The sequence below is a fragment of the Trachypithecus francoisi genome, unplaced genomic scaffold (genome assembly GCF_009764315.1).
Source record: "Trachypithecus francoisi isolate TF-2019V2 unplaced genomic scaffold, Tfra_2.0 Lachesis_group2, whole genome shotgun sequence".
NCBI classification, from domain to species: domain Eukaryota; kingdom Metazoa; phylum Chordata; class Mammalia; order Primates; family Cercopithecidae; genus Trachypithecus; species Trachypithecus francoisi.
In genome coordinates this window covers 137,287,609-137,312,754 of record NW_022681465.1, presented here as the reverse complement: position 1 = coordinate 137,312,754, position 25,146 = coordinate 137,287,609, and the positions used below count along the sequence as shown (strand labels likewise).

Below are 25,146 nucleotides of genomic sequence, written 5' to 3'. Positions count from 1 at the left end.
TAAATAATTCATGAGAAATCCGCCCCCACGATCCAATCACTTCCCACTAGGCTCCACCTTCAACATTGGGGATTAAATTTCAATATGAGATTTGGATGGGGAGAATATACAAACTGACTCCTGAATCTGCTGGACAGTCTTCTGATGACCTTATGTCATGGACCATTCTTGCTCTCATTTCCCTTGCCACCCACCTTGACCTCCCCATCCAGCCTGACTCCAAGGTCACCTATTTCAGTGACTCTCTCACCAGCTACCTGGATTCTGTCACCCCATTGTCCCCTGGTCACCTCAGAACCATCTGTTGTCCCTGCTGTGTTTCAAGACTGCTGGAGGGGAGCCATAAATTCCCATGACTGGGTCCCCTGAAAACTCCTGAGAGCCAGCCTGGCTTGCCCCCTCACTGCCCCAAGCAATCATCTTATTCCTTTCTGTTGATTTCTTATTACACTGCCCTCCCATGTAGACCTTTCCTCTTCTGGTTTATATTGAGAACACTGAGACTTCCACCCATGAACTGCCCCAAATGCTCCCTTCCTTCCCTCAAGCTCTTAACATTTTTGTGTATCACATTCTCCTTGTGGCCCATCTCAGAAGAACTCTGTCTCCGAGACAGGCTATTTGTATATACCCTCAAGTCCATCCTAGTTTCTTTTGGTGCTCTCCTCGTTATAGTGAGTGAATTCTTATGAGATCTGGTCATTTAAAAGTGTGTGTACAAGAACCTGCCTCCAGAAAAAACAAATAACAGTGTTTTTCTTCTCCTTTGCATCATTAGTCTATTTCTCTTTTGTTCATATCAGTGTGCCACACATCTCTATTCTGGACTTATTTAGTAGTTTCCTGCCACAAAATGGCTGAAAAAACAGGCATGCATACAGAATATTGTGGAGGCTGCCTACATTCCCACCACATCAGGATGGACCCCATTATCCCCTAGTTGCTGGAAGCTTTCAAGGTTGACAGCTCTTAGCTGAGTTCCTCTCTAGGGCTTGCCTAGAACTGAAGAGAACAATCTCCTGGGCATGGTCCCTTCTGAAGCAGCCTGACTCCAATGATAGATTATTATAGGTGTGAACAGGTCGGACCCCTTGACCTCAATTCAGGAACTCTGAAGGGCCCACCCATTCTAGAGCACTCTGTAGGAACCAGCTGAGACCTCTGTTGGATCTGTATTGCTGCCCAGCAACTCCTCCTGTCTGATCTTGTTTCTCTCGCTCTACCCACTGGTATGGATCCCAAAAGCACATCCCCATAAATTTCCTGCCTGTCATTCTTCTTCTCAGAGTCTGCTTCTAGGAAACAAACCTACTACAGCAGGCTTTTTAAATCTGGGAAGAAATCTTGAACATGGATGGGAAGAATCAATACTCAAATTGATTTCATCTGCCAGAGCCCAGTCTGAGAAGATAAAGCTCCTTGGATTGATGTAAACTTTTGAATTATGTAGCTTAAAGAAAAATCCAGTTGTACGAATATAAGATGTAGGCTGGGTGTGGTGGCTCATGCCTGTAATCCCAGCACTTTGGGAGGCTGATGGAGGAGGATCACTTGAGTTCAGGAGTTTGAGACCAGACTGGGCAACACTGAGAGACCCCCATCTCTACAAAGAATGTAAAAAGTGTGGCGGTGTGCACCTGTGATTCTAGCTACTCTGGAGACTGAGGCAGGAGGATCACTGGAGCCTGGGAGGCCGAGGCTGCAATGAACTGTGATCATGCCACTGTACTCCAACCTGGGCAACAGAGCAAGACCTTGTCTCAAAATAAAAACAAAACAAAAAACCAAATATAGGTTGTGAGAGATTTTGGCACACGTGTATTCGAAAAAAACCTAAGGGAACCCTTCAACCTTTCATCCACGTATTTATTTATTTATTTATTTATTTATTTACATAGAAGTACATATTCTGTGCTAGGCACTTGCTGCACAGAGTGGGTGGGGGCAGAAATATGAGGAGGGGGAAAATAAATGAGCGAAAACCCAGATTTATGATTATCCTCCTTGAAGTAAATAAACAGAGGGCAACAAAAGGGAATAAAATGGGTATCTCTTAGGCGAGGTGACATTGAAAGCCTGGTAAAAGATCCATGCCAGTTTCAATGGGACAGATGCTCAGGCAGTCAAAGGAAAAGAACTATGGGCTCTGCAGGGTCCATGATCCCATGCCATCCTAACTGGAGGTTCCAGTCATTGAAGAAAGGGCTGCAGGTGGAGTTGCCTGTGGTCTTGCTGCTCACAGTATGGTCTGCAGACCGGCGGAACAGGTACCACAGGCAAGCTCCCATTAGAAATGCAGATCTTCCAGCCCCTTCCCACCCGTCAGGATCAAAATCTGCACCTGACTGGTTCCCAGGTATATTAATTTCCCATGGCTGCTGTAATGAATTACCACAAACTTAGTGCTTAAAACAACACAAATTGTATTTTCTTAGAGTTACAGATGTTAGGAATCTGAAAGGAATCTTTCTGATTATCTTTGAGGACAGGTGGATGCAGTTTTGCTCAGTGGTATTTCTGGATATGCCTTCAGATTGAAACTGAGATTTTGTTTCTGTCATGACTGCTTGGCACATTCTGATCACCTGGATCCCCTTCCTCCCCATAGACCTATGTGTTCCAGATGCTTGAAGAACACACCTAAGACAAGTGGAACAGTGTTTGCATGTGTACGCCCGTGCACACGAGCCTTGCACAAGTAAAAAATAAACCTGTTCAAATTCTCACCATTATTTAGTGAGGTATTACCTTTTTGCTATCTTTCTTTAATTAGTATTGTTATTGTTATTTACAAAGGGGGAAATATGCCAAAGAGCATACAACTCAAAACCGGTAGAGCCAGGATTTAATTCAAGTCTTCTGACCACAAATCTAATGCCCAAATTGACCACTGAGAGGTACAAACACATCCAAGTATTGGTAAGATTTCTGTTACCCTCTTGGATAGTAGCTTGTCTGGCTGATTTCTCCACCCTGGGGAAGACAAGTCCAAGGACCGGAAAGTGCTGTGGGGGAAGGGTATGTTATTCCATGTAATCCATGTAACTCTTCAGTCTGCTCTCAGCTAAACTGGATGAAAAGAAGTGTGTCATCTTCAAGAAGAGAAGAGGCTTCCTCTGCTATTACGCAAGGCTCCCAGCAAGAATGGGGTCGCCTGAACAGATTGCTGGGTGAATGGAGGCACTTCATCAGGCAAGGGAGAGTGCAGAGGTCATACTTGGAGGATGGCCACATTCATGCAGATGGTGCAACTCCTGCATGACAGTCTGTTCCAGAAGAAGATACTGGTAGTATAAAGTTACTTTCCCCAGGGTGCTATAATCAGCTACAGGCAGTGCTCTACGAAGGCCATCAAGAAACTGGGTTGTTGAGAGACCTTCAGTTACTGGAATATGCCTGTTACAGAAAATGCTTCTTGATTTTTCTTATTCCTTCCGAGTTGCTATGGAGATTATGTTTGGCACTGAGATCTGGTATCTGCTGTGATGCTCAGTATGAGGGACCATCTCTCAAGTCAGGTCAAGAGTATAACAACCTAGGAAGCACCTTGGACCTCTCTTCCAAGAGCACCCCGATACACCCTACTTACATTAGAATTTCTGCTCTTCTTTTTCTTTTGCCTTCTTCATCTCCTCTTTTTTTCATATTTTTTTAAAAAATACATTTTGTTGCATATATTTGAGGTTTACAGCATGATTTTATGGGATATATACAGATAGTAAAATGGTTACTATAGGCAGCTTAACATATCTATCATTTCATATAGTTATTCTTTGTGTATGTGTGACAAGAGCAGCTAAAATCTATTTAATAAAAAATCCAAATGCAATATTACTTTTATTTTATTACTACAGTCATGTTGTACATGAGCTCTCTAGACTTGTTCATTCTGTACATCTGCTACTTTGTATCCTTTGACATCTCCCCATACCCCTCCCCATCATAACCACTGAGACCAATGACAATGTTGATTCTTCAGGTCTGTATAGTTGGCCTTTTTTTTTTTTTAGTTTCCACATATAAGTAATTCCACACAATTTTTTTCTTTGTGTGTCTGGTTTATTTCAGTTGTCAAAATGTCCTCCTGATCCATCTATGTTGTGGCAAATAGCAGAATAATCCCTTCTTTCCCCAGACTGAATAATATTCGTATACATATATATTTACATTTTCTGTATCCATTTGTCATTGATGGACACTTAGGTTGTTTATCTGAGGTGCTGTGAATAAGGCTGCAATGAACATGTGGGTGTGAATATTTTTGTGAGGTGGCTACTTCTTTTTTGTTTTTTGTTTTTTCAGACAACGTCTTGCTCTGTTGCCTAGGCTGGTGTGATCATAGCTTACTGTAGACTCAAACTCCTGAATTCAAGTTGATCCTTCTGCCTCAGCCTCCAGAATAGTTGGGACTACAAGAAGGCACCACCACACCTTATTTTTTATAGAGAAAGGGTCTTGTTATGTTGCCCAGGCTGGTTTTGAACTTCTGGGCTCAAGTGATCCTCCTGCCTTAGCCTCCCAAAGTGTTAGGATTACAGACATGAGCTAACACACTCAGCAGTGGAAGTGGTAGTTTCATTTTCTTTGCATATATACCCAGAAGAAGGGTGACTGAGTTATATGGAAATTTTATTTTTAATTTCTTTAGAAACCTCCATAGTGGGTTCCATAATGGCTCTACTAATCTACGTTCCCAACAATAGTATACTAGGCTTACCTTTTCTTGACACTCTTACCAACATTTATTATCTCTTATCTTTTTGGTAATAGCCATTCTAACAGGTGTGAGGCGGTATGTCATAGTGGTTTTAATTTGCATTTCCCTTGTGGTTAGTGATGTTGAGTACCTCTTAATATACATTTTGGCCATTTTTATGTCTTCTTTAGAGAAATGTCTGTTCATACCCTTTGTCTATTTTTTAATCAAGTTATTTGTTTTTTGCTGTTTAGTTATAAGAGTTCTTCATAAATTTTGGATATTAACCCCTTATCAGGCATACAGTTTGCAAATATTTTTTCCCAGTCCATAGGTTGCCTTTTCATTTTGTTGATTGTTTCCTTCACTATAATGAAGCTTTTCAGTTTGATGTATTACCATTTATTTAGTTTTGCTTTTGTAGCCTGAGCTTTTGGTGTGATATCCAAAAATTCATTGCTAAGACCAATGTCAAGGGGCTTTTTCCCTGTGTTCTCTTCTAAAATTTTATGGTTTCAGATCTTACTTTTTGGTCTCTTATTCATTTTGAGTTGATTTTTATGTATGGTGTAAAATAAGGGTCCAATTCCATTTTTTTTGCATGTTAAAGTTTGTTTCCCCATCACCATTTGTTGAAGAGACCATCCTTCCCTCCTCGTGTCCTCTTGGTGCCCTTGTTAAAAATTAGTTGAAAGAGTTTAAGAGGTATCGACATTAATTCTTATCTGACTGTTAGGTAGAATTCAGCTGTGAAGCAATTTTGGTCCTAGGCTTTTCTTTGTTGAAAGGCTTTTAATTGCTTCTTCAATTAATTTATTTGTTGTTAGTATGTTCAATCTCTCTATTTCTTCCTAATTCAATCTTGGTAGTTTATTTATTTCTAGGAATTTATTGATTTATTTTAAGTTAACCAATTTATTGGCATATAACTCTTCATAATAGTTTCTGTGATCCTTTGAATTTCTGAGGCATTTGCTGTAATGTTTTTACTTTTCTTTTTTTTAAGTCTTTTTTTTTTCTTAGTCTACTTAGGGGTTTATCAATTTTATCTATTTTTTTTTAAATAACCAACTCTTATGTTTTTTTTCTATAATTTTTCTGTTCTTTATTTGACTTATTTCTATTCTGAACTTTATTATTAATTTTCCTTCGGCTAACTTTGATTTTAGTTTGTTTTTCTTTTCCTGGATAATTGAGGTATAATGTTAGGCTATTTATTTGAAATCTTTCTTCTTTTTTAATACAAGCATTTATTGCTAAACTTCCCTCTTAGAACTTCATCTGCTGCATTCCATAAGTTTTGATATGTTGTGTTCCCATTGTCATTTGTTAAAGACATTTTTGAATTTTCCTTTTGATTTTTTTCTTTGAACCTATGGTTGTTCAGGAGCATGTTGATTAGTTTCACATATTCGTGAATTTTCAAGACCCTTCCTGTTATTGATTTCTAGTTTCATACCATTTTGATCAGAAGCAGTACTAGATATAATTTTAATCATCCTAAATTTGTTAAGACTTATTCTGTGGCCTAGCATGTGGTCTATCCTGGAGAATGTTTCATGTGCACTAGAGAAGAATGTATATTCTCTTGTTGTTAGGATGGAAAGTTTTATATATGTCTATTAGGTCCATTTTGGTCTCATGTGCAGTTCAGGTGTAGTATTTTCTGGTTAATTTTCTGTCTGGTTGACTATCCATTATTGAAAGTGAGGTATTAAAGTTTCCTACTTTTATTGTATTGCTATCTATTTCTTTCTTCATGTCTATTAATATTTCCTTTATATATTTAGGTGTACCAATGGTAGGTGAATATATATTTATAATTGTTATGCCTTCTTGATGAATTGACTCCTTTCTCATTTAATAATGATCTTTGGTTTTTTGTAACAGTTTTTGACTTACAGTCTACTTTATCTGATATAAGCATAGCAAGCTCTCTCTCTTTTGGTTGCTATTTCCATGGAATATCTTCTGTCATTCCTTTACTTTCAGCCTATGCATATCTCTACAGTTAAAATAGGTCTCTTGCAGACAGCATATAGTTGGATCTTTTTTTTTTACCCACTCTATGTCAGCCACTCAATGTCTTGTTTTTTTCTTGAGATGGGGGTCTTACTATGTTGTCCAGGCTGGTCTCAAGCTTCTGTGCTCAAGGAATCTTCTCACCTCACTCTCCTGAGTAGTTGGAATTAGGGATTTGTGCCACCACATCCAGCTTGTCTCTTTTGATTGCAATGTTTAATTTGTTTACATTCAAAGTTATTATTGATAAATAAGGACTTACTCCTGCCATTTTGTTAATTGTTTTCTGGTTGTTTTGTAGATCCTTTGTTTCTTTTTTCCTTTCTTGTTGTCTGTCTTAGTGATTTGGTGATTTTCTGTAGTGTTAAGTTTTGATTTCTTTCTCTTTCTCATTTGTGTATCTGTTGTGCCTTTTTGTTTTGTGGTTACCATGGATCTTACCTAAAACATCTTATAGTTGTGATAGACTATGTTAAACAGATAACAACTTAACTTTAGTTGCATATGAATACCCAAGACTTTTGTAATTTTGCTGTCACAGTTTACATCTTTTTATATTGTATCTTCCTTTGTAATTTATTGTAGCTATAGTTATTTTGACCATTTTAACTTTGAATCTTCATACTAGCAATTTGAAAGATTTACATACCATCATTATAGTAATGAAGTGGGGAATATTGTATTTCTTTTTTTATTTCTGAGGGATAACTTTCTGGGTATAGTATTCCAGGCTGGCATTTTTTTCTTTCAGTACTTTGAATATATTATCCCATTTTTCTCCTGATTTTCAAAGTTTCTGCTAAGATATTCACTGATAGTCCAACGGGGATTCGCTTTATGTCACTTGCTGCTTTTCTCTTGTTGCTTTTAAGATTCTGCCTTTTATTTTGACATTTTAATAAAAATGTGCCTTTGGAATAAATTTGTTTGGTGACTTTTGAGCTTCATGGATCTGAATGTCCATCTCTCCCCCAAGACTTAAGAAGCTTTCAGCAGTTATTTCATTAAATAAACTCCGTGTATGTGTTTCTCTTTTCTTCCTTTGAAGTTCATAATGTGAGCATTTGCTCATTTAATGGTGTCCCATAAATCCTGTAGGCTTTCTTCACTCTTTACAATTTTTTCCTTTTTTTCTTCTAACTAGGTTATTTCAAGAGACTTGTCTTCAAGTTCAGAGATGTTTTCTTCTGTTTGATCTATTCTGTTGAAGCCCTCACCTGTATTTTTTTAATTTCAAATCTTGGAGGTGAAGAATTCTGCACCTCCAAGATTTCTGTTTGATTCTTTTTACATGATATCTATCTTTTTGTTGAATTTGTCGGTCAGATCATGAGTTGTTCTCCTGGTTTCATTGAATTTTCTATCTGTATTCTATTGTATCTCACTGAGTTTCCCTAAGATCATTATTTTGATTATTTTTCAGGAAATTTGTGAAGTTTAATTTCTTTAGGGTCAGTTACTGGAGAATTATATTGCTTTGGTGGTGTCATATTTTCTTATTTTCCATGCTGCTTGTGTCCTTGTGTTGATGTCTGTGCCTCTGATGAAATAGTCATCTCCAATTTTAGAGTAGCTTTCATAGGGAAAGATTTTCACTGGCATATGAGTCCTAGGTTGGTCAGAGTGTGTTGGCTCTGGTTCCAGGTGGGTGCAGTAGAGCAGTCTCCATGCAGTTTTTTCAGTTGTGATTGACATCATTGATAGCTGCAGCTGATTCAGTGGCTAAGGCTACAGGAGTTTCTAGCAGCAGTGGTGGCAGGGTAGGTTGTTAGAGCTCTCAGTGGAAAAGTCTTTAGGGGGGTCCTCTTGATTTTTTTTTTCCCCACAGTGGGAAGAAGTAGCTGAGGGGATCCCTCTTGGTGTTGGGTCTGACACAGGCCACAGGCAGCCACAGTGGTGCTGTGTTTCAGAGTACAGCTGCTTGGAGTAGCTGTGGAGTTTGGGTCCTGGCTTCAATGTCTTGTTGCACTACTGTAGAACCAGTAATGTGGGTGCAGGTTCACTCTCTGTGACAAGTGAATGAAGCTCTCCCACTAAACAGAGGACTGTTACTCTGAGGCACTTCCCAATAGCTTGGGCCCAGGGGTCAGGTGTGTAGCTGTGACTCTGATGCTGGGGGCCAGGGCACAGCTCTGGTATGGCTCTGGGGAGGAAGGAGTGTTCCAGAAACTTGGGCCTAGAACCAACAGAGTACAGTGGCAACTCAGGCATCAGGAAAGGAAGTAGCACATCATGGTGACTCTGGACTCGGGGGAGGTGGAACACAACAGTGGCCTAGGGTATGTGAGTCCAGGTGCAGTGGCGGAGAATTCCTAGGAATGGAGGGGCACAGTTGTGGCTTGGGCTCTAGGAGGTGAGGTGCAGTGCAATGATAGCTCAGCACCTTGGGGAGGTGCAACACCTCAGCAGCTCAGACTCCAGAGGGCTGGTTCACATCCAAGAAGATGGAGCTCTGCAGTTGCTCAGCCCAAAGGGTAGGGTGAAATAACACAGCCAAGACTGTTTCCCTAGGGGGTAGAGCACCACATCTGCTCAGGCACCAGGAGTGCAGCTGCTCTGGTGAAACAGTCTCCGGATCCACAAGGGGCTTGGTGATACATAGACTTGAATGCTGGAGTTGTGGCTACTCTCCTGGGCTGATGCTCTGATTCTGAAGGGTGAAGTATGGGGTTGCTTAAGGCTCTGGGGGGTCAGGCATGCTCTGCTGGCTCAGACATGATTTATCCCTCCCCTATCCAGCTACTGGAGGGCAATGATGTTAACTACCCTGCTCCCTGCTAGATGATTTCCTTATAGAGCACAAGGCCAGCACAAAGAGGGCACTCAATGCACAATTGTGGAATTATTAAACCCATTGAAATCATCAGGCAAGAGGATCTTCTTTCTACATACACACACAGACACACACATATGGTTGGGATGTTTTTTCCTTTTCACAAATGGGATCATATTGTATACATTGTATTGCCAACGTTTCTTCTTCTCCTTCTTTGTGCGTAATATCTTAGGGATCTTTCTTTGACTTTATGAAGACCCACTTCATTCATTTTAACTGCTGGATAATCACTCCTGTATTGATGGGCATTTGAGTTCCTTCCACTCCTCACTATTTCTTGTGATGCTGCTGTAGCCTTCCTTGCATAGGCCTCTTGCTACACAGATGTGTGTATTTCTCCAGGAAAGACACCTAAGCAGGACTCACTGGATGGTGAGGGCTTCTCCTTCCTATCCCATTTACTGGGTCAGATGCCTAAAATCTAAATTTTCCTGAAAGACAAGCTGAGCTGAGAAGAAATTCCTTTCCCTGGGAGTGGTAGGGAGTGTCAGTCCTGGGCTTGTATTATGAACTTGGCACACACACACACACATACATGCATGCACACACACACATGATTCTATTCCAGCCTGCTCACCAGGAAACCTAATTTTAAAACAGGAGCTAATTCGTGTGTTTTTCAGCTCCATCAGGTCATTTATGTTCTTCTCTAAACTGGTTATTCTAGTTAGCGATTTGTCTAACCTTTTTTCAAAGTTCTTAGCTTCTTTGCATTGGGTTAGAACATGCTCCTTTACCTCAGAGGAGTTTGTTATTACCCACCTTCTGAAGCCTACTTCTGTCAATTCATCAAACTCATTCTCCATCCAGTTTTGTTCCCTTGCTGGTGAGGAGTTGTGATCCTTTGGAGGAGAAGAGATGTTCTGGTTTTTGGAATTTTCAGCCTTTTTGCACTGATTTCTCCCTATCTTTGTGAATTTATCTACCTTTGGTCTTTGATGTTGGTGACCTTTGGATGGGGCCTCTGAGTGGATGTCCTTTTTGTTGTTGATACTATTCCTTTCAAAACAGGAACTAATTCATGTTAGCATCTTTTGTGGAAGCACAGTGAACATGAAAGTCCTCATATTTGAGTTCTAGTATAGGATTTGTCACAAAACTTCCAAGAAAATGTAGGACAAGAGACATCGCCTCTATGGTCCTAAATAGGTTTGAAGGAGGTAAGGAGTAGAGGAATAGACACATTACTATTCAAGGGCACTTTCAGTGTTAACCTTCCAGGGTGATGCTTTGGTTTTCTGTCCTTGACCCCAGGTTTGCCTGTAGGAGACACAAAATGGGGAGTGGATGCTTTAAATGCCAGTCAGCTTTCCCAGGTGAGTCAGAGTCAGCAGCTTGGTAACCTAAACCCTGGTCAGCAGCCCTACCTTCTTTCCTGGAGCTACCACTCTAGCTCCTCAGCTGACCCCTGGAGAGGGCATGCTTCACATCTCATACAGAAGAAAGTCGGGAGAACACCTTGCCCAAGACTTAGTAGTCTATATTTCCTTTTTTTTTTTTTTTTGAGACAGAGTCTCGCTCTGTTGCCCAGGCTGGAGTGCAGTGGCCGGATCTCAGCTCACTGCAAGCTCTGCCTCCTGGGTTCACGCCATTCTCATGCCTCAGCCTCCGGAGTAGCTGGGACTACAGGCGCCTGCCACCTCGCCCGGCTAGTTTTTTTGTATTTTTTAGTAGAGACGGGGTTTCACCATGTTAGCCAGGATGGTCTCGATCTCCTGACCTTGTGATCCGCCCGTCTCGGCCTCCCAAAGTGCTGGGATTACAGGCTTGAGCCACCGCGCCCGGCCTAGTAGTGTATATTTCTGACAGCTGCCGGGCTCCACCACCACAGATACCTGGTTTGGTGTTTCTGACGAAGAAGTAGAGCTGAGTGGTAAGGCAAAGGTCCTGGGGTCACGCTGCCTTGGTTCCAATCCTGCCAGCAGACAGAGCTGGAGCAAATCACTCAGACTCTTACTTTCCTTAGTTTTAGTTGGGGGTGAATATTAAGTGAGGAATTTTCACATGAGCACATGATAAGGGCTCAATACACGTTTATGACTGTTGTTGTTAATATCCACAACATACACAATTTTTAAGGTGACCAGTGGTGTCTGATGAATTCATAGATAGATGCATGAGTGTACAGGAAGTTACAAGGCTGATATTCTGCTCATATTTCTGCCACTGGCTCCCTCCAAAATCTGTCCTCTGCTCATTCAGACTGAAAAAGTGTTCCCTAAACTAGCCTCAATGAGAATCCTAGCATTGATAATGGCTCTTTCTTAATCTGGGATTGTCTTGCCACCTATTTCTATGAAAATCCCATCCTTCAAGGTCCCCAGTCACATGCCACCTCCTCTAGAAAACTTTGCTTTTCCCATTGAGAAGTGCTAACTTCATTTTCATACCAAATATATATCTATTTACTGGTGATTCCCAAGTTTGTATTTTCCATAGAGATCTTTCCCCTAAACACCAGACTTGTGAACAGTTCCGCCTCACCTGCCCACTCAGCCAAGCCTGCTCTCCTGGCAGGCCTCCTCCTGACCCCCATATGAAATAGATCCAGTGCCAATTGTAACAATAGGAAAAACAAGCTGTTATTCCTACTGTCACACACGATACAACACTCAACACAGCGTATAGAATATTTTATTGCTTCTCACCAAAATGTATCTTTTTTTCCCTCACATACCAAGCAATTCTCCAGCAGACACCAACTGGGTGTCCTATAATACAGTTCAGTTATGACGCTATCTACCTAAAGATAGTGTCAGATCTCACAGTTTAGGAGCCCAGTCCCACAAAATTGCGCTCCACTTCAGGTGTCAGTCACAAGTCCCTGGTTGTGATCTGTACTTCTGACCAGTTAGCTGTAAATTAAGGGTTGCCATGATCCCTTCTTTGTGTTTGATTAATTTGTTAGAGCGTCCCACCGAACTCAGACTAATACCTGACTTACATTTACCCATTTATTATAAAAGACATTACAAAGGATGTGGAGGAATGCCAGATGGAAGAGAGGCATAATGTAAGGTGTGTGGGAAGGGGCATAGAGTGCCACGCCCTCTGCAGGTGCGCCACCCTCCCAGCAACTCTACTGATTCACCAGCCAGGAAGCTCTCTGAACCCTGTCCTTTTGGGGTTTTATAGAGACTTCATTATGTAGCATGACTGATTAAATCATTGACCATTGGTGATGAGCTCATCTTTAGCACCCCCTCTCTTCCCCAGAGGTCAGGGCAGGGGGGCTTGAAAGTTCTAATGTAATCACATGGTGAATTCCCCCGGCTACCAGCCCCCATCATGAGGCTATTAAGGAATCCACCAAGAGTGACCTTTAGAACAAAAGATGCTCCTGTTCTCCAGGAAATTCCAAAGGATTTAGGAGCTCTGCCTCAGGTGATCTTGTCACTTAGGAAATCATAAAAGTTTCAGGAGCTCTGTCTCAACAACCAGGGGCAGAGACCAGATATGTATTTCCTCTTCTTCTTCTTTTTTTTTTTTTGAGATGAGGTCTCACTATATTGACCAGGTTGGTCTCGAACTCCTGAGCTCAAGCAATGGTCCTGCATTGGTGGCCAAGGTGCTGAGATTACAGGCATGAGCCACCATGCCCACCATGTATTTCTTCTTATATCACACTATTACACAACCTCTGTCAGTTCGTGGCACCCCCGATCCTTCTAGGTGCTCAGGCCTTCTCTCATACTCCACATCTCATGCAACAGTTAATTCTGCCTCAGCCTACAAAATAAACCAGAATCTCACCACTTCTCATCACCTCCACTGCTTCTACTGTTAAAAGAAAAAAACTTTAGAAAAATTAAACTTAACAGCATTTAATTGAGCAAGGAACGATTCACAAATTGGGCACCCCCACCCTTGCCCCACCCCCAGCAGAACAGGAACAGTTTCAGAGAGCTCCAGGCTGCAACTTGAGCAGGCAGCATTTACGGACAAAAAACAGAAGTGAGGTACAGAGGCTGCTGGATTGGTTACAGCTCAGTATTTGCCTTATTTGATCATGGTTTGATCAGTTGGCCACCTTTAATTGACTGAAGCTCTGCTGCTGTGATTGGCTGAGACTCAGCTTTTTGTTAGAAAAGTATACACCCAAGTTGGTTTCAGTTAGTTTATGTACTAAATTAGGTTATAATTTGGAACATAAGAAATCAAATATGGAGGCATCCTTAGGCCAAATTTAGTTTAACACTATTTTTAAGAAAAGAAAAATAGCTCAGAACAATCTGAGCTGTGAGAGATATGCAAAATTTATCAGGCTCAGAGACATGAGTATGGGACTTCAGTAATGTCTCCTGCACCCACGCCCTGGGTCCATTATTAAAGGCATTTTATTCCTGACTAGCTGCCTCACCCATAATCTTCATTTTCCTGGAATTTAATAACAATGTATAGCCAATCAATAGCTTATGTTATTTTAATGTAAATTTTTGGTAAATAACTTAGGAACTGCTGCTTCTTTTCATTTAAAACCCCACCTGTAATTGTTGCTAATCCCAGCTCATATTCAGGGCAACTTGAATCTACAATTCTGGGTTGCAGTCCTCAAACTTGGCTCAAATAAACTCTCTACTTACATTAAGTTTGCCTCAGTTTTGTTTTCCTTTAGGCTGACTCCCTGGTCCAGACACACTTTTGCTTGCATTACTGCAATAGCCTCCTGCCAGTCTCCTTGCTTCACTCTAGTCCTTTTCCACGCAGTCTATTCTCAACACAGCAGCTGGAGTGATTCTTTCAAATCATAAGTCATATCACTCTTCCACCGAAAATTCTCCAGTGGTTGCCATTTCACTCAGATGAAAGCCACCATCCTTAAAATGATCTAGCAAGCTCTGCATACCCAGGCCCCTGTTACCTCTCTGACTTCATCGCCTGCAAATCTCCCTGTGCTGGCCAATCTTCAGTCATCCTTTGGAACCCACTCTGTATTCTTCTCTACCCTGTGCTGTGCCCCCAAAGCTCTCTTACTCTTTGGCTTCCAGTTATATTCAGTCATGGGAAGATGGAAGGTGAGAGAATGGAGTATTTATTCTGCTGGCCCCTTTCCATTCATGACCTTGGCTAGGCCATAGCTATGTTCCTCTATCAAAGACACAGCCACTGGCCTCGGGCCCTGGCTGCAGCAAGCTCTTGCTAGATTCCACTAGCTACCCCTCCTGTTGTGCTTTCAGGCCTAAGGATGTTATGGTGGCCAAGGATTGGTGGCCTTTTTATTTCTAGCCCTGGAGTGCCTCATCATACTTGCTGATTTGCCTTAAGCCTGCCTTAAGATGGAATCTTGCTCTGTTACCCAGGCTGGAGCGCAGTGGTGCGATCTCAGCTCACTGCAAGCTCCGCCTCCCAGGTTCACGCCATTCTCCTATCTCAGCCTCCTGAGCAACTGGGACTACAGGTCCCTGCCACCATGCCCAGCTAACTTTTTTTGTATTTTTAGTAGAGACGGGGTTTTGCCGTATTAGCCAGGATGGTCTTGATCCCCTGACCTCGTAATCCGCCTGCCTCGGCCTCCCAAAGTGCTGGGATTAGAGGCGTGAGCCACCGTGCCTGGCCCACAGGTTGTTTTTTTTTATAAGTACGTTTTTTTTTTTTTTTTTTTGAGACGGAGTCTCGCTCTGTCGCCCGGACTGGAGTGCAGTGGCCAGATCTCAGCTCACTGCAAGCTCTGCCTCCTGGGTTTACGCCATTCTCCTGCCTCAGCCTCCCGAGTAGCTGGGACTACAGGCGCCAGCCACCTCGCCCGGCTAGTTTTTTTTTGTATTTTTAGTAGAGACAGGGTTTCAGCGTATTAGCCAGGATGGTCTCGATCTCCTGACCTCGTGATCCGCCCGTCTCGGCCTCCCAAAGTGCTGGGATTACAGGCTTGAGCCACCGTGCCCGGCCATAAGTACGTTTTTATAAGATCATATTGGATTAGGGACCCGCCCTACTCTAGTATAACCTCGTCTTAAATAACTATATCTACCACAAGTCTATTTCTGAATAAAGTTAGATTCAGAGGGGGAGGATTTCAATCTGTCTTTTTCAGGGGGACACGTTTCAACTGATAATGGGATATGTTCAGTTTTTCCCTGGAATTATAGTACCTAACTTATGATTGCTCCAAGTAGATTACACATTTTCTAAGGAAACAGTTCAATTTTATGTCTGAAATGGCAAATTGGTTGGTGGCCCTTGGGTTGGATTTTGTCTGCAGGCAAGTTTGTCTGCCCTGAGGTATTGGCCCATGCAGTGCTTTGAAAGATATTTGGAAATAATTTATAAACATTTATTTATTTATTTATTTACTTTACACATTTTCTTAGAGAGAGAGTATTTATATGTTGCCCAGGCTGGTCTTGGACTCCTGGTTTCAAGTAATTCTCCTGCCTTAGCCTCCTATAACTTATAAACATTTAAATATTAGGAAGCCTCACTTACAAATCTGGATTTTTGGTTTCCATGACAAATGAGAATGTCTGGTTACACAGACCTGTCTTGCACCATGTTCCTCATTGCCCAAAGCCTAGCAGGGGTTTCTTCTTAGACAGAGCAGTGCCCTCCATGCCCCACAGGTACACCTCTCCCTGTTGTTGCCCCAACCTTGACGCCAGTGAAACTGCTTTTGCGAAGATTATGACAGTGAGAGAAGTTGAATGTGACTGATTTCGTCTTGCTTCTAGCCTCACAGGCTGGCTGTCTTTGCTTATCCCTAAGTGTAGGCCAAGCTAACCATATGAGGAATTTAGTTTATAGTTTAACTTTGAAGCAAGGATGATAACAGTCCCTCCCTAAAACGAATTCCCTCGTTGTTTGGGGGCTGAAACTGCCTTTGTAAGACTAATGAAAAGCCCTAAGATTAAGATTATGGGAGGGACGTGAATTCTGCTAAAATGTAGGTATAGTTTCTATAATTCCTTATTGCTCAGGAGTCATGTGGTCAGAGGTCACAAGATTTGTGACTTCCCCAATTGCTTCTGTAGGTAACACCACTATTGTAGAACCTAAAATTGGTCTTTTGAGATGTCTTTCAGACTTTTACATTCTTGCAACTGACTGACACCACCCAGACTCATAACTTCACCTGTCCTGTGTTTTCCATCTAGAGACAAACTCAGTGCATGAGGACTATTTTCTACATTCCTATGATTGCATCCACAAACAATCAGCAGCACCCACCCCTTCCCACCCTGCCCACCAAACTATCCTTGAAAAACCCTAAACTCTGAGTCTTCGGGGAGATTGACTGGAGCGATAACCCTGGTTGTTCTGCATGGCTGGCCTCACATTAATGAAAGGTTTTCTTTGCTGCAATACCAGTCTCAGTGAACTGGTTTTGTCTGAGCAGCAGGCAGAAAGAATCCATCAGGCAATTACAGTGTGATCAGCTGCCACTTGTTTCCTGGCCAGCTCACTCATTTCCATCAGTTGCCTGGCTCTTGTAGACATATGAGCTTGTAACCCCTGAACACCAAGCAAATATTAAGGAAACAAGAGGTATTCCATAATGATGGCAATGATGGTGATGGTGGTGAGTTGAAGGTGGGTTGGAGCTCCACTGTTTTTTTTTTTTTTTACTATATACTCTTGAAGCTTTCCCAATCTAGCTTTTATCTCCACTGCTCTACCAAGATGTCCAGTGGTAAATTCTCTGTGCACATCTCACTTCCTAGCAGCATTTGACATAGTTAATCACTTTCTGCTCTTGCAGGTGCTCTTCCTATACTTTCTTCACTTAAATTCTGTACCATCTTATGCTCTTGGTGCATATCCTCTCACTGGCCACTCTTTCTCTATCGCTTTTGCTGGTTTCTACTCCTTTCTTATTCATATAAAAATTAACGTGTTTGTAAGGCTGTTTCTTGATTTATCCTCTGTATTCTATCCTCCACTTTCTCCCTTAAGAGATCTTATTTGGTCTTCTAACTTTACATACCCTCTGCACAGTGACAACTCCCAAATACTTACCTTCAGCTTTTAACTTCTGCATGAACTCCAGATTACATTGTCTACATTTGCTTGGATGTACTAAAGGACTATTAAATATCACATATACAAAACCAAACTCCTGTTTTCAATTCACAAAGCTTCTTTTCTCCTAGCATTTAACATTTCAGTAAGTATTAAATTATTTCAGTTGTTCAGGTAAAAAAAATCAGAACAGCTCTAGAGTATATATTTTTTCCCTCTCATCCATTCTATATATCCATACATCCTCATGGCTCTCTGTGATTGTTAATTTCATGTGTTCACTTGCCTAAGTCATGGTGCCCACTTGTTTGACCAAAGAACAAAATAGATGTTGAAGGTATTTTTTTTAAAAATACGTGATTAACATTGACATCAGTAGACAGTGAACAAAGCAGATTACCCTCTATAATGTGTGTGGGTCTTCCCACCAACTGATTGGGGGCCTTCCAATCAGTTGAAGGCCTTAAGACCAAAGACCGAAGTTTCCTGAAAAAGAAGAAATTCTTCTCAAGAATTCTTGACTGCAACATGGAAAACTTGTGTGAGCTTCTATTCTAGTCTGCTGCTCTGTGGAATTTGGTCTAAAGACTGCAATAGCAACTCTTACTTGAGTCTCCAGCCTGTTGGCCTGCCCTATGGATTTCAGATTTGCCAACCCTCACAGGAGCTAATTAGTTAATTTTTTTCCTCTTTCTTTATCTTTATCAACTTTTATTGGTCCTGTTTCTCTGGAGTACCTTGACTAATACACGCTTATTTCAAAATATGTCTAATACCTAAACTCTTTTCATCACCTCTACCAGTAGCACTTTGGTTCAATCCATTATCATCTCTCTGCTGGATGTTACAATTGCTGCATATCTGGAGTTCCATCTATAGCCTGTAAGCCAGGCTGAGCCTTTAAAACCAGAAGTCATGCATGTTACTCTTCTTTTTAGTGTCCTCCATTGGCTCTTACCTCATTCAGAGTAAAAGCTGAAGTCCTTAGATGACCTCTAAGATGGCCAGGGATCCTTTCAGTAGTTGGTTTTGATCATTTATAGTCTGATTGTTGTTGTACCTGTGTAGGAGTGGTGTGCAGACCAGTGAAGGAGCAATGATAAGTCTGCACATCTGTCAGCATGTGTAAGTTAGAACATGGGACTTCTTGTCACTGTCTGATTTTCATGCACATCCCAGTTTTAAGTGGTTGTTTTCTTTTCTTTTCTTCTTCTTCTTTTTTTTTTTTTTTGAGACAGAGTCTCCCTCTGTCGCCCAGGCTGGAGTGCAGTGGCCGGATCTCAGCTCACTGCAAGCTCTGCCTCCCGGGTTCCCGCCATTCTCCTGCCTCAGCCTCCCGAGTAGCTGGGACTACAGGTGCCCGCCACCTCGCCTGGCTCGATTTTTGTATTTTTTAGTAGAGACGGGGTTTCACCGTGTTAGCCAGGATGGTCTCGATCTCCTGACCTCGTGATCCGCCCATCTCGGCCTCCCAAAGTGCTGGGATTACAGGCTTGAGCCACCGCGCCCAGCCTAAGTGGTTGTTTTCTAAAGAAACTCTTGTCCTTTCATTGTGGGCCCAAGAAAACATTCTAATTCATACTCAAAAACACTGTGCTTCGGTGAGGGAAACACATGAGAAACTGTATGGGAAGTAGATACTTTAAATAGACCTGCACAGAGAAAACATCCTGCCCGGTGGCAATGTGATCAGAGACCCCATCCCTCCTGCACTCTACTCCCCGCCCCAGCTCTCATCTCTCTGCTGGATGTTACAATTGCTGCATATCTGCCTGCCTGTTTATATCAAAGCCCAGGGGCTTTGCGTGAATGGTTAGCTGGCTGCAGAGATTTCACTCCTTCCTGGGCCTTTCTCATCGTGTGTCCTAGCAGTCATGGGAGAACCCACAATGTATCCCATGTATCAGAAACGTGATCCTTCTGGGCTGTGGAATCAACTAGACCTGGCTCAGTCTTGACTCTGACATTCATAAACGGTGGGAGAAGGGAGGGAGTTGGACAAGTAATACACTCCTCTTTATCTGTTTCCTCACTTACAAAGTAGAAATGATGCCTACATTATGGGCCTGTTACGGGATTTGAATAGAATAACGTACAGTGAGAGCCTGGCCCACAGTAAACATTTGGAAACTGTGTCTCAGGATGAGTAAGCGTGAAGATGACAGTGGTGCTTCAGAGACAGGCTCAAGACCCTGTCCTCTGGGGCTGGGCTGGTGTGTGAGGTGGATACTCCTGACCTCCGGTGGGACTGACCCATAGGCCATTCTTCACCTGGTTACCCAACTGCTCCTCTCAGAATATAAACTTGATTGGGACGCTGCCCTCCTTAAAATGTTGGTGATACTGACCTCAAGTTCAGCCTCCAAATAGCCTGCAACACAGGCCTGGCAGGACTCCACCTTCTCTTGGCTCATACCTCCTGTTCTTTGGGCCTTTCACTAGGGTCCTCTCACCACTTTGCTCTAGGCATGAAGGAAACATTGGGTGAGCAGTGCTCTTTGAGCTTGGTTGTTAGAGTAGTCATGCTTCCGTCCAGCCTTGCTGGCATTCAGCCATATTTTCTCCATCTCCTTTGCAAGATCTCATGGGAGGTTTTCTGAAATTTAGCCACAGTATCAACTGGATTCCCCTGCTCCGCTGCCTATCTGAAACAGGAAAGAGGTTAGTCTGGTGGGACCAGTTTTGCATGCATACCTGTAGTCTTGCTGTGTTTTTTTTAATTTTATTTTTAATTGACATATAATAATTCTACACATTTATGGGCTAGAGTATGATGTTTCAATGTATCTATATATTGTGTAATGATCAAATCAAGGTAATTAGCGTATCCAGCATCTCAAACATCATTTTTTTTGTGGTGAGAGCATTCAAAATCCTCTCTTCTATGTTGAAATATATGATACATTATTATAGTCCCCCTACTGTACAATAGAACACTAGAACTTACTCCTCCTATGTAACTCTTACCTTTTACCTATTGACCAACCTCTCCCCATCCTTTAATGTATTTGGTTCTCCATCCCCTCACCTGTAAAACGCTGGGCTTCATCAGGTGATCTCCTGGATTCTTTTCCTGCACACCAGCAGCTGGGGGTTTGCGTGTTCACCAGTGAGGAGCTGGCTCATTGATGCTGCTAGGTCGAAGTGAAATGCTGCACCCACAGCTCCAACTTTATCAGAGAGCCAAGGGAGGCCTTTGCAGAGAGAGACTGGGTGGAGATCACTGTAAAGGGGTGGCAGGCCAGTCAGTGTGGGCCAAGTCAGTCAGGGAGGGAGAAAGCCAACAGCAGTCTTGATCTCTGGGATGTTCTCTGCCCTCCTCCCCCGCCCTGGCTGCCCCCACAAGAACCAAACTGTGTATCTCAATCCTAGAATGCGAGGAATGTGCTGCAGGCTGATAGGCATGAGGCGATCTGCTGAGAGGCAGGGAGGAGCCCTGTTCTCCAGGCCTGACAGTGCAAGAGCTGTGGGCCTGCAGGCTGGGCTAGGCTGCCCCTCCCACCCTCCCTGGGCCTCCTGCTGTAGCCGGGATATCAAAGGCTGCATTGTGCATTGAGCAGGCCTCGGTCCTTCGTGTGCCAGGGAGGAGGCGGGAGGAGGGACACCGCTGGGAGGCTGTCCCTTGCAGCACTCTTCTGGCCGGTGTTCTCAAGGGCCTCGGCCAGGGTAGGATGGTATACACATGGGTGGCTGCTTCTGCATCCCCAGGGAGCGGAGTCTGACCCGGGTCCCAGGTGAGTTTCCCAGGGGGCCCTTAGCCTGTGGCTTGGCCAAAGTGGATGGTCCAGTGGAGGCTCAGGGACCTGCTGGGTTGGGGACACTTTTCTCTCAAAGATGGGGAGATGGTTGTGCTTTCTGGCTGCCTCTCCTTCCTCCCTGGGTATTTGTCATGCTGGCTCTGTAAAAAGGGAGTAAAGCCTGGAAGCATCTATTTTTTTCCTGAAGAAAGAGGCTTTGAGTTCGCTCTGTCAGAAGCTGAGCAGCACTGCTCCTGGCTGCCACTCCCAGGGTGTGACTAAGCCCTTCCTTCCTTTCTTCCCGAGATCCCCCAGGACAGGAAGAAAGTTCAGGCAGTGAGTTCCTCTGTGGCCTATAGGTGGTCATAAACTTGGCCTTAGTCATTCAAGCCTATTTTTGTCAGGGTTGCTGTTACTGGAGAAAAACAGGCAGTTTCCTGCCTCCACCTATTACAGTGTGATTTGTGTGTGAGTGTGGGCATCAAGTTGAGGAAATGGAGAGTTGTTGCTCTAAGAAATTGTCAAGTCGTGGGAGAGTGACTTAGGGTGACCAGCCATTATGGTTTGCCTGGGACTGAGGAATTTGCTGGGATATGTCAGTTCCAGGCCAACCAGGCTGGTTGGTTTCCCTGAAGCAACCTTCTTCTTTTTTTCAGAGGAGAATCAAGGTAGGGCACTGTGTTCTCTTGTGTGGTGTTTATCAGGATGAGTGGTGGCTTTGGGGAAATGTGGGGGTTGATTGGTGGGGGGAGGCTTGCTTGGGAGATAGGGGAACCTTGCTCCAAGGAATCGTTCCTAACCCTTGTTAGAACTGTGTGTCTTCCTGGGGCTCCACCATGGTTCCCGAGAGAAGGAGCTAAGGAGCATCCCCTAGCTGAGGGCTTTCTACTTTCTGACAGACAACTTTCTTCTATAGTCTTATGACCTGGGCTTGTAGAAGGCACTCGAGGTCATTGAAGTGAACCCAGAACAACCATATTCCGCTTCCTCTGCTTGAAGTCTTCATCTAGGCACCTTGGCACCTACAGCAGGGAGTGTCTCCCAGAAAAAGGCAACCTGTGGACCTAAAACTATAAGCAAACAAACCCCAAACGATGCCCTTGGCACAAAAGGCACAACTTAATCTATGCACAATTTAGCTTCTCCAGATTTCTCAGATGTAAACACTTTTCAGTCCCTCCCACTAAGTCCTATTGTCATTGTGGCCCATGAGAGCAGAAACAGCATGGAGGGAGACATGCAGGACCGCTGGTCTGGAAGTCGGAGATTGGGGTCTAGATCTGACTTCCTCTAGCTCTAGTTAGGCAGGTGTCATCTTGGCTACTCACTTGGTCTTTGAGGCCAAAGTGTCTGGATTTGATCTTGGTTCTTTTACTTGCCTTGACAACTTATTTAATTTCTCTGTGTTTCAGTTTTCCTTATCTGTAGCTTTTATGACATGATAATGCCTTCTTCATAGAGCTGTGGTGGAGATTAAGTCTACATGTGAAATGGTGAAACAGCCTGGTGCACAGTTAGTTGAACACAATAAAATTAACCATTATTAATTGCGTTTTGATGACTAGTATATCTCGTTCTCTCTCTGGGCCTCCATTTGGTCATCTATACAATTTTAGGGTTGTAAACTGCTGTGTAGAGGTGTCTCAGAGAGCTCTGTTCATGTTCCCTCATCCTTACCTAGAGCAGCTCTGCTTCTAGTTGACATCTGTCCTTCAGCCAAAGATTTCCTGTAGAACAGTTACACAGCTCAAAACAAACAAACAAAAAACAATATTGAAAAAGGTCAAAATCATAATAACACTATCATTCAACTACTTTATTCTTTCACCTTCTTTTTGCCATTGATTACTGACTGGTACCTCGGATTCACCTTTTCACCAAGAGTCAGCCTGCTATGTATCTCCTTCGAGACTTTTCATGCCATTCCCCCATATTATTCCCTGTTTGTGTCAGGGCCTTTCCCTAGCGAGGTTGATGTGGGTGTTGTAGGTCCAAGTCCAGTTGATCTGGATATTCCCATTCCAGATTCCCCTATTTATCCTAGAGAAAAGGGACAAAGTATGAGACCCATCCTAGAGCAACTTAATTGTTGTGTGACCTTGGATAAGTCCCTCATGTTTTTTGAACCTCAGTTTTCCTGGCTGTAAACTGTATCTAATGGTGGTACTTATCCCACGGAACTTTTGTGAGGATTAAATTGAATAATTACTCTCATGAACTTAGTACAGGGTCTGGCTTTTGATAACCCTTCGGTAACTATAGGCTGTTTTATCGTTAGCTAATATGGACCATTCTTACACCAGTTTCTGCTAATTCCATCCTGGCCTGGAGAAGTCTGTGCTCATGTTTCCTGGGGTGCTTCTGCCTCATGTCTGTTTAAGTGGGAGCTAACAGCAGACACCAAAACAGTGAGTCCTCAGGGCTAATGGACACAGGAAAGGAGAAGGCTCTTGATAGCACTGAGCACTGGACAGCTGCCAGACTGGTTTGCGTGGTGTGACGCAATAATGAACATTGACTCTGACTACTCCAGGCACCTGCATTCTTACATGTGGACGCTGCCTACAGCATCTGTTCCCTGGGATGGCTCTCAATTGCTCACAGAAGTCCCCTAATCTGGGGGACTGCACATGGTGAGAGGATAGGTTCTGATCCGTTGCTATCATCTCTGACTTCCCCACCCTATCTATGAGTTGTTTCTTGCCATTGTTTAATAAGCTACAATTGCTCACTTTGGATCACAGAGAAAGCCATGTCAAAGTTTGTTGATCGAAAAGCTTCTAGCACTTCTCCCTTATTTTCAATGCCTGTTTGAAAAAATTTGGCAGATTTATGCCCTTAAACAGAAGATGTGGAAGAGATACATTCACCTCTGTTGATCACTGGTGCTTGTAACTTTCCTTTTAACCTTTTTGATAGATGCGAATCATCAGTATAATAACAAGAGATCAAGGGTGAATGCTGACAATAGTAAATGATGCTTCACTTTTGAATTTTAAAAGCCTTGTAAAGCATGTAAAACATATTGATAATAGAGGATATTAGAATAGTTAGCCCACCATCTAGCTGTAACAAATTTTTGCATTATGTCATGTTATCTTCAGAACTTTACCTTTTTCTTTCTCTTACTTTTTGAAGAAATAAAACATCACAAACATACTTAGCAGCCCCTGGATATCTCTTTCCAATCTCATTCCCCTTCTCTCTCCACATAGTTAATAACTTTCATGAATTCAATGGTTATGTGCTTTCACTACATATTCATGAGCTCACAATCATTCCGAAGAATTGTTTTATAGACTTTAAAAGTTAAACAAAATGATATCATGATGCAACTTTTTTTTTTTTTTTTTTGCTAAACATTATAATCTAAGATATATTCATGTGGGTAGATGTAGCTGTACTTCTAACATGCTGCTCATCCCAACAAGGAGAAAGTGGTTTCATCATAAAAACTGCTGATGGTAAGTTTGTTAAGTCAAAAAAGAAAAAAAAAATGTGGGTACAGGAAAAAAAACATGCAGAGAAATGTTTGCTGTTTAGTCTTCTTTTTAAAGTTGAGCATGATGGTGGGTGGGTAGGAGCACAGAGAGGCTGAGAGAGGAGAAATGAAGTTGAATTCTCATTTTCAGCAAGTTGTTGTGAGATGTTTCCATGATCAGAGGCCCGAGACTTTAGAATTCTGAGGTCAGGTTAATGTAGTGAGAACGGCAAGGTCCCTACCCATTGATTTAGATGACCTCTGGCTCTCTTGCTAACTTGCTGTGCGATCTCAGTAAAATCACGACTCCTCTCTGGGCCTTTTGTTTCTCAACAGTAAAACTGGGAGTGGGACTAGGTGATCTTTTAAATCCTCTCCTTCACTCAGTTTCTGCAATTCTTGCCTCTTCCCCATCTTTATC

At 42.7% G+C, this 25,146-nt stretch overlaps 1 protein-coding gene and 1 long non-coding RNA gene across 2 annotated transcripts in view; one reads left to right on the top strand and one right to left on the bottom strand.

Annotated features, from left to right (window-relative positions):
* Positions 1-20,940, bottom strand: part of LOC117065577 — a 44,011-nt gene extending 23,071 nt beyond the window's left edge. Inside the window, exons 1-2 of the long non-coding RNA XR_004429978.1 lie at positions 20,536-20,940; positions 19,856-19,969 (exon numbers count right to left, since the gene is read on the bottom strand). This is a non-coding gene — a long non-coding RNA (uncharacterized LOC117065577). The remainder of the gene's footprint in view (positions 1-19,855; positions 19,970-20,535) is intronic.
* A 97-nt stretch (positions 20,941-21,037) lies between these two features.
* The window catches only part of SH3TC2 (SH3 domain and tetratricopeptide repeats 2), a 62,723-nt gene continuing 58,614 nt past the window's right edge, over positions 21,038-25,146 (top strand). Inside the window, exon 1 of the mRNA XM_033180502.1 lies at positions 21,038-21,241. Coding sequence (XP_033036393.1) covers positions 21,190-21,241 — 52 coding nt within the window. The 5' untranslated portion in view covers positions 21,038-21,189. The remainder of the gene's footprint in view (positions 21,242-25,146) is intronic.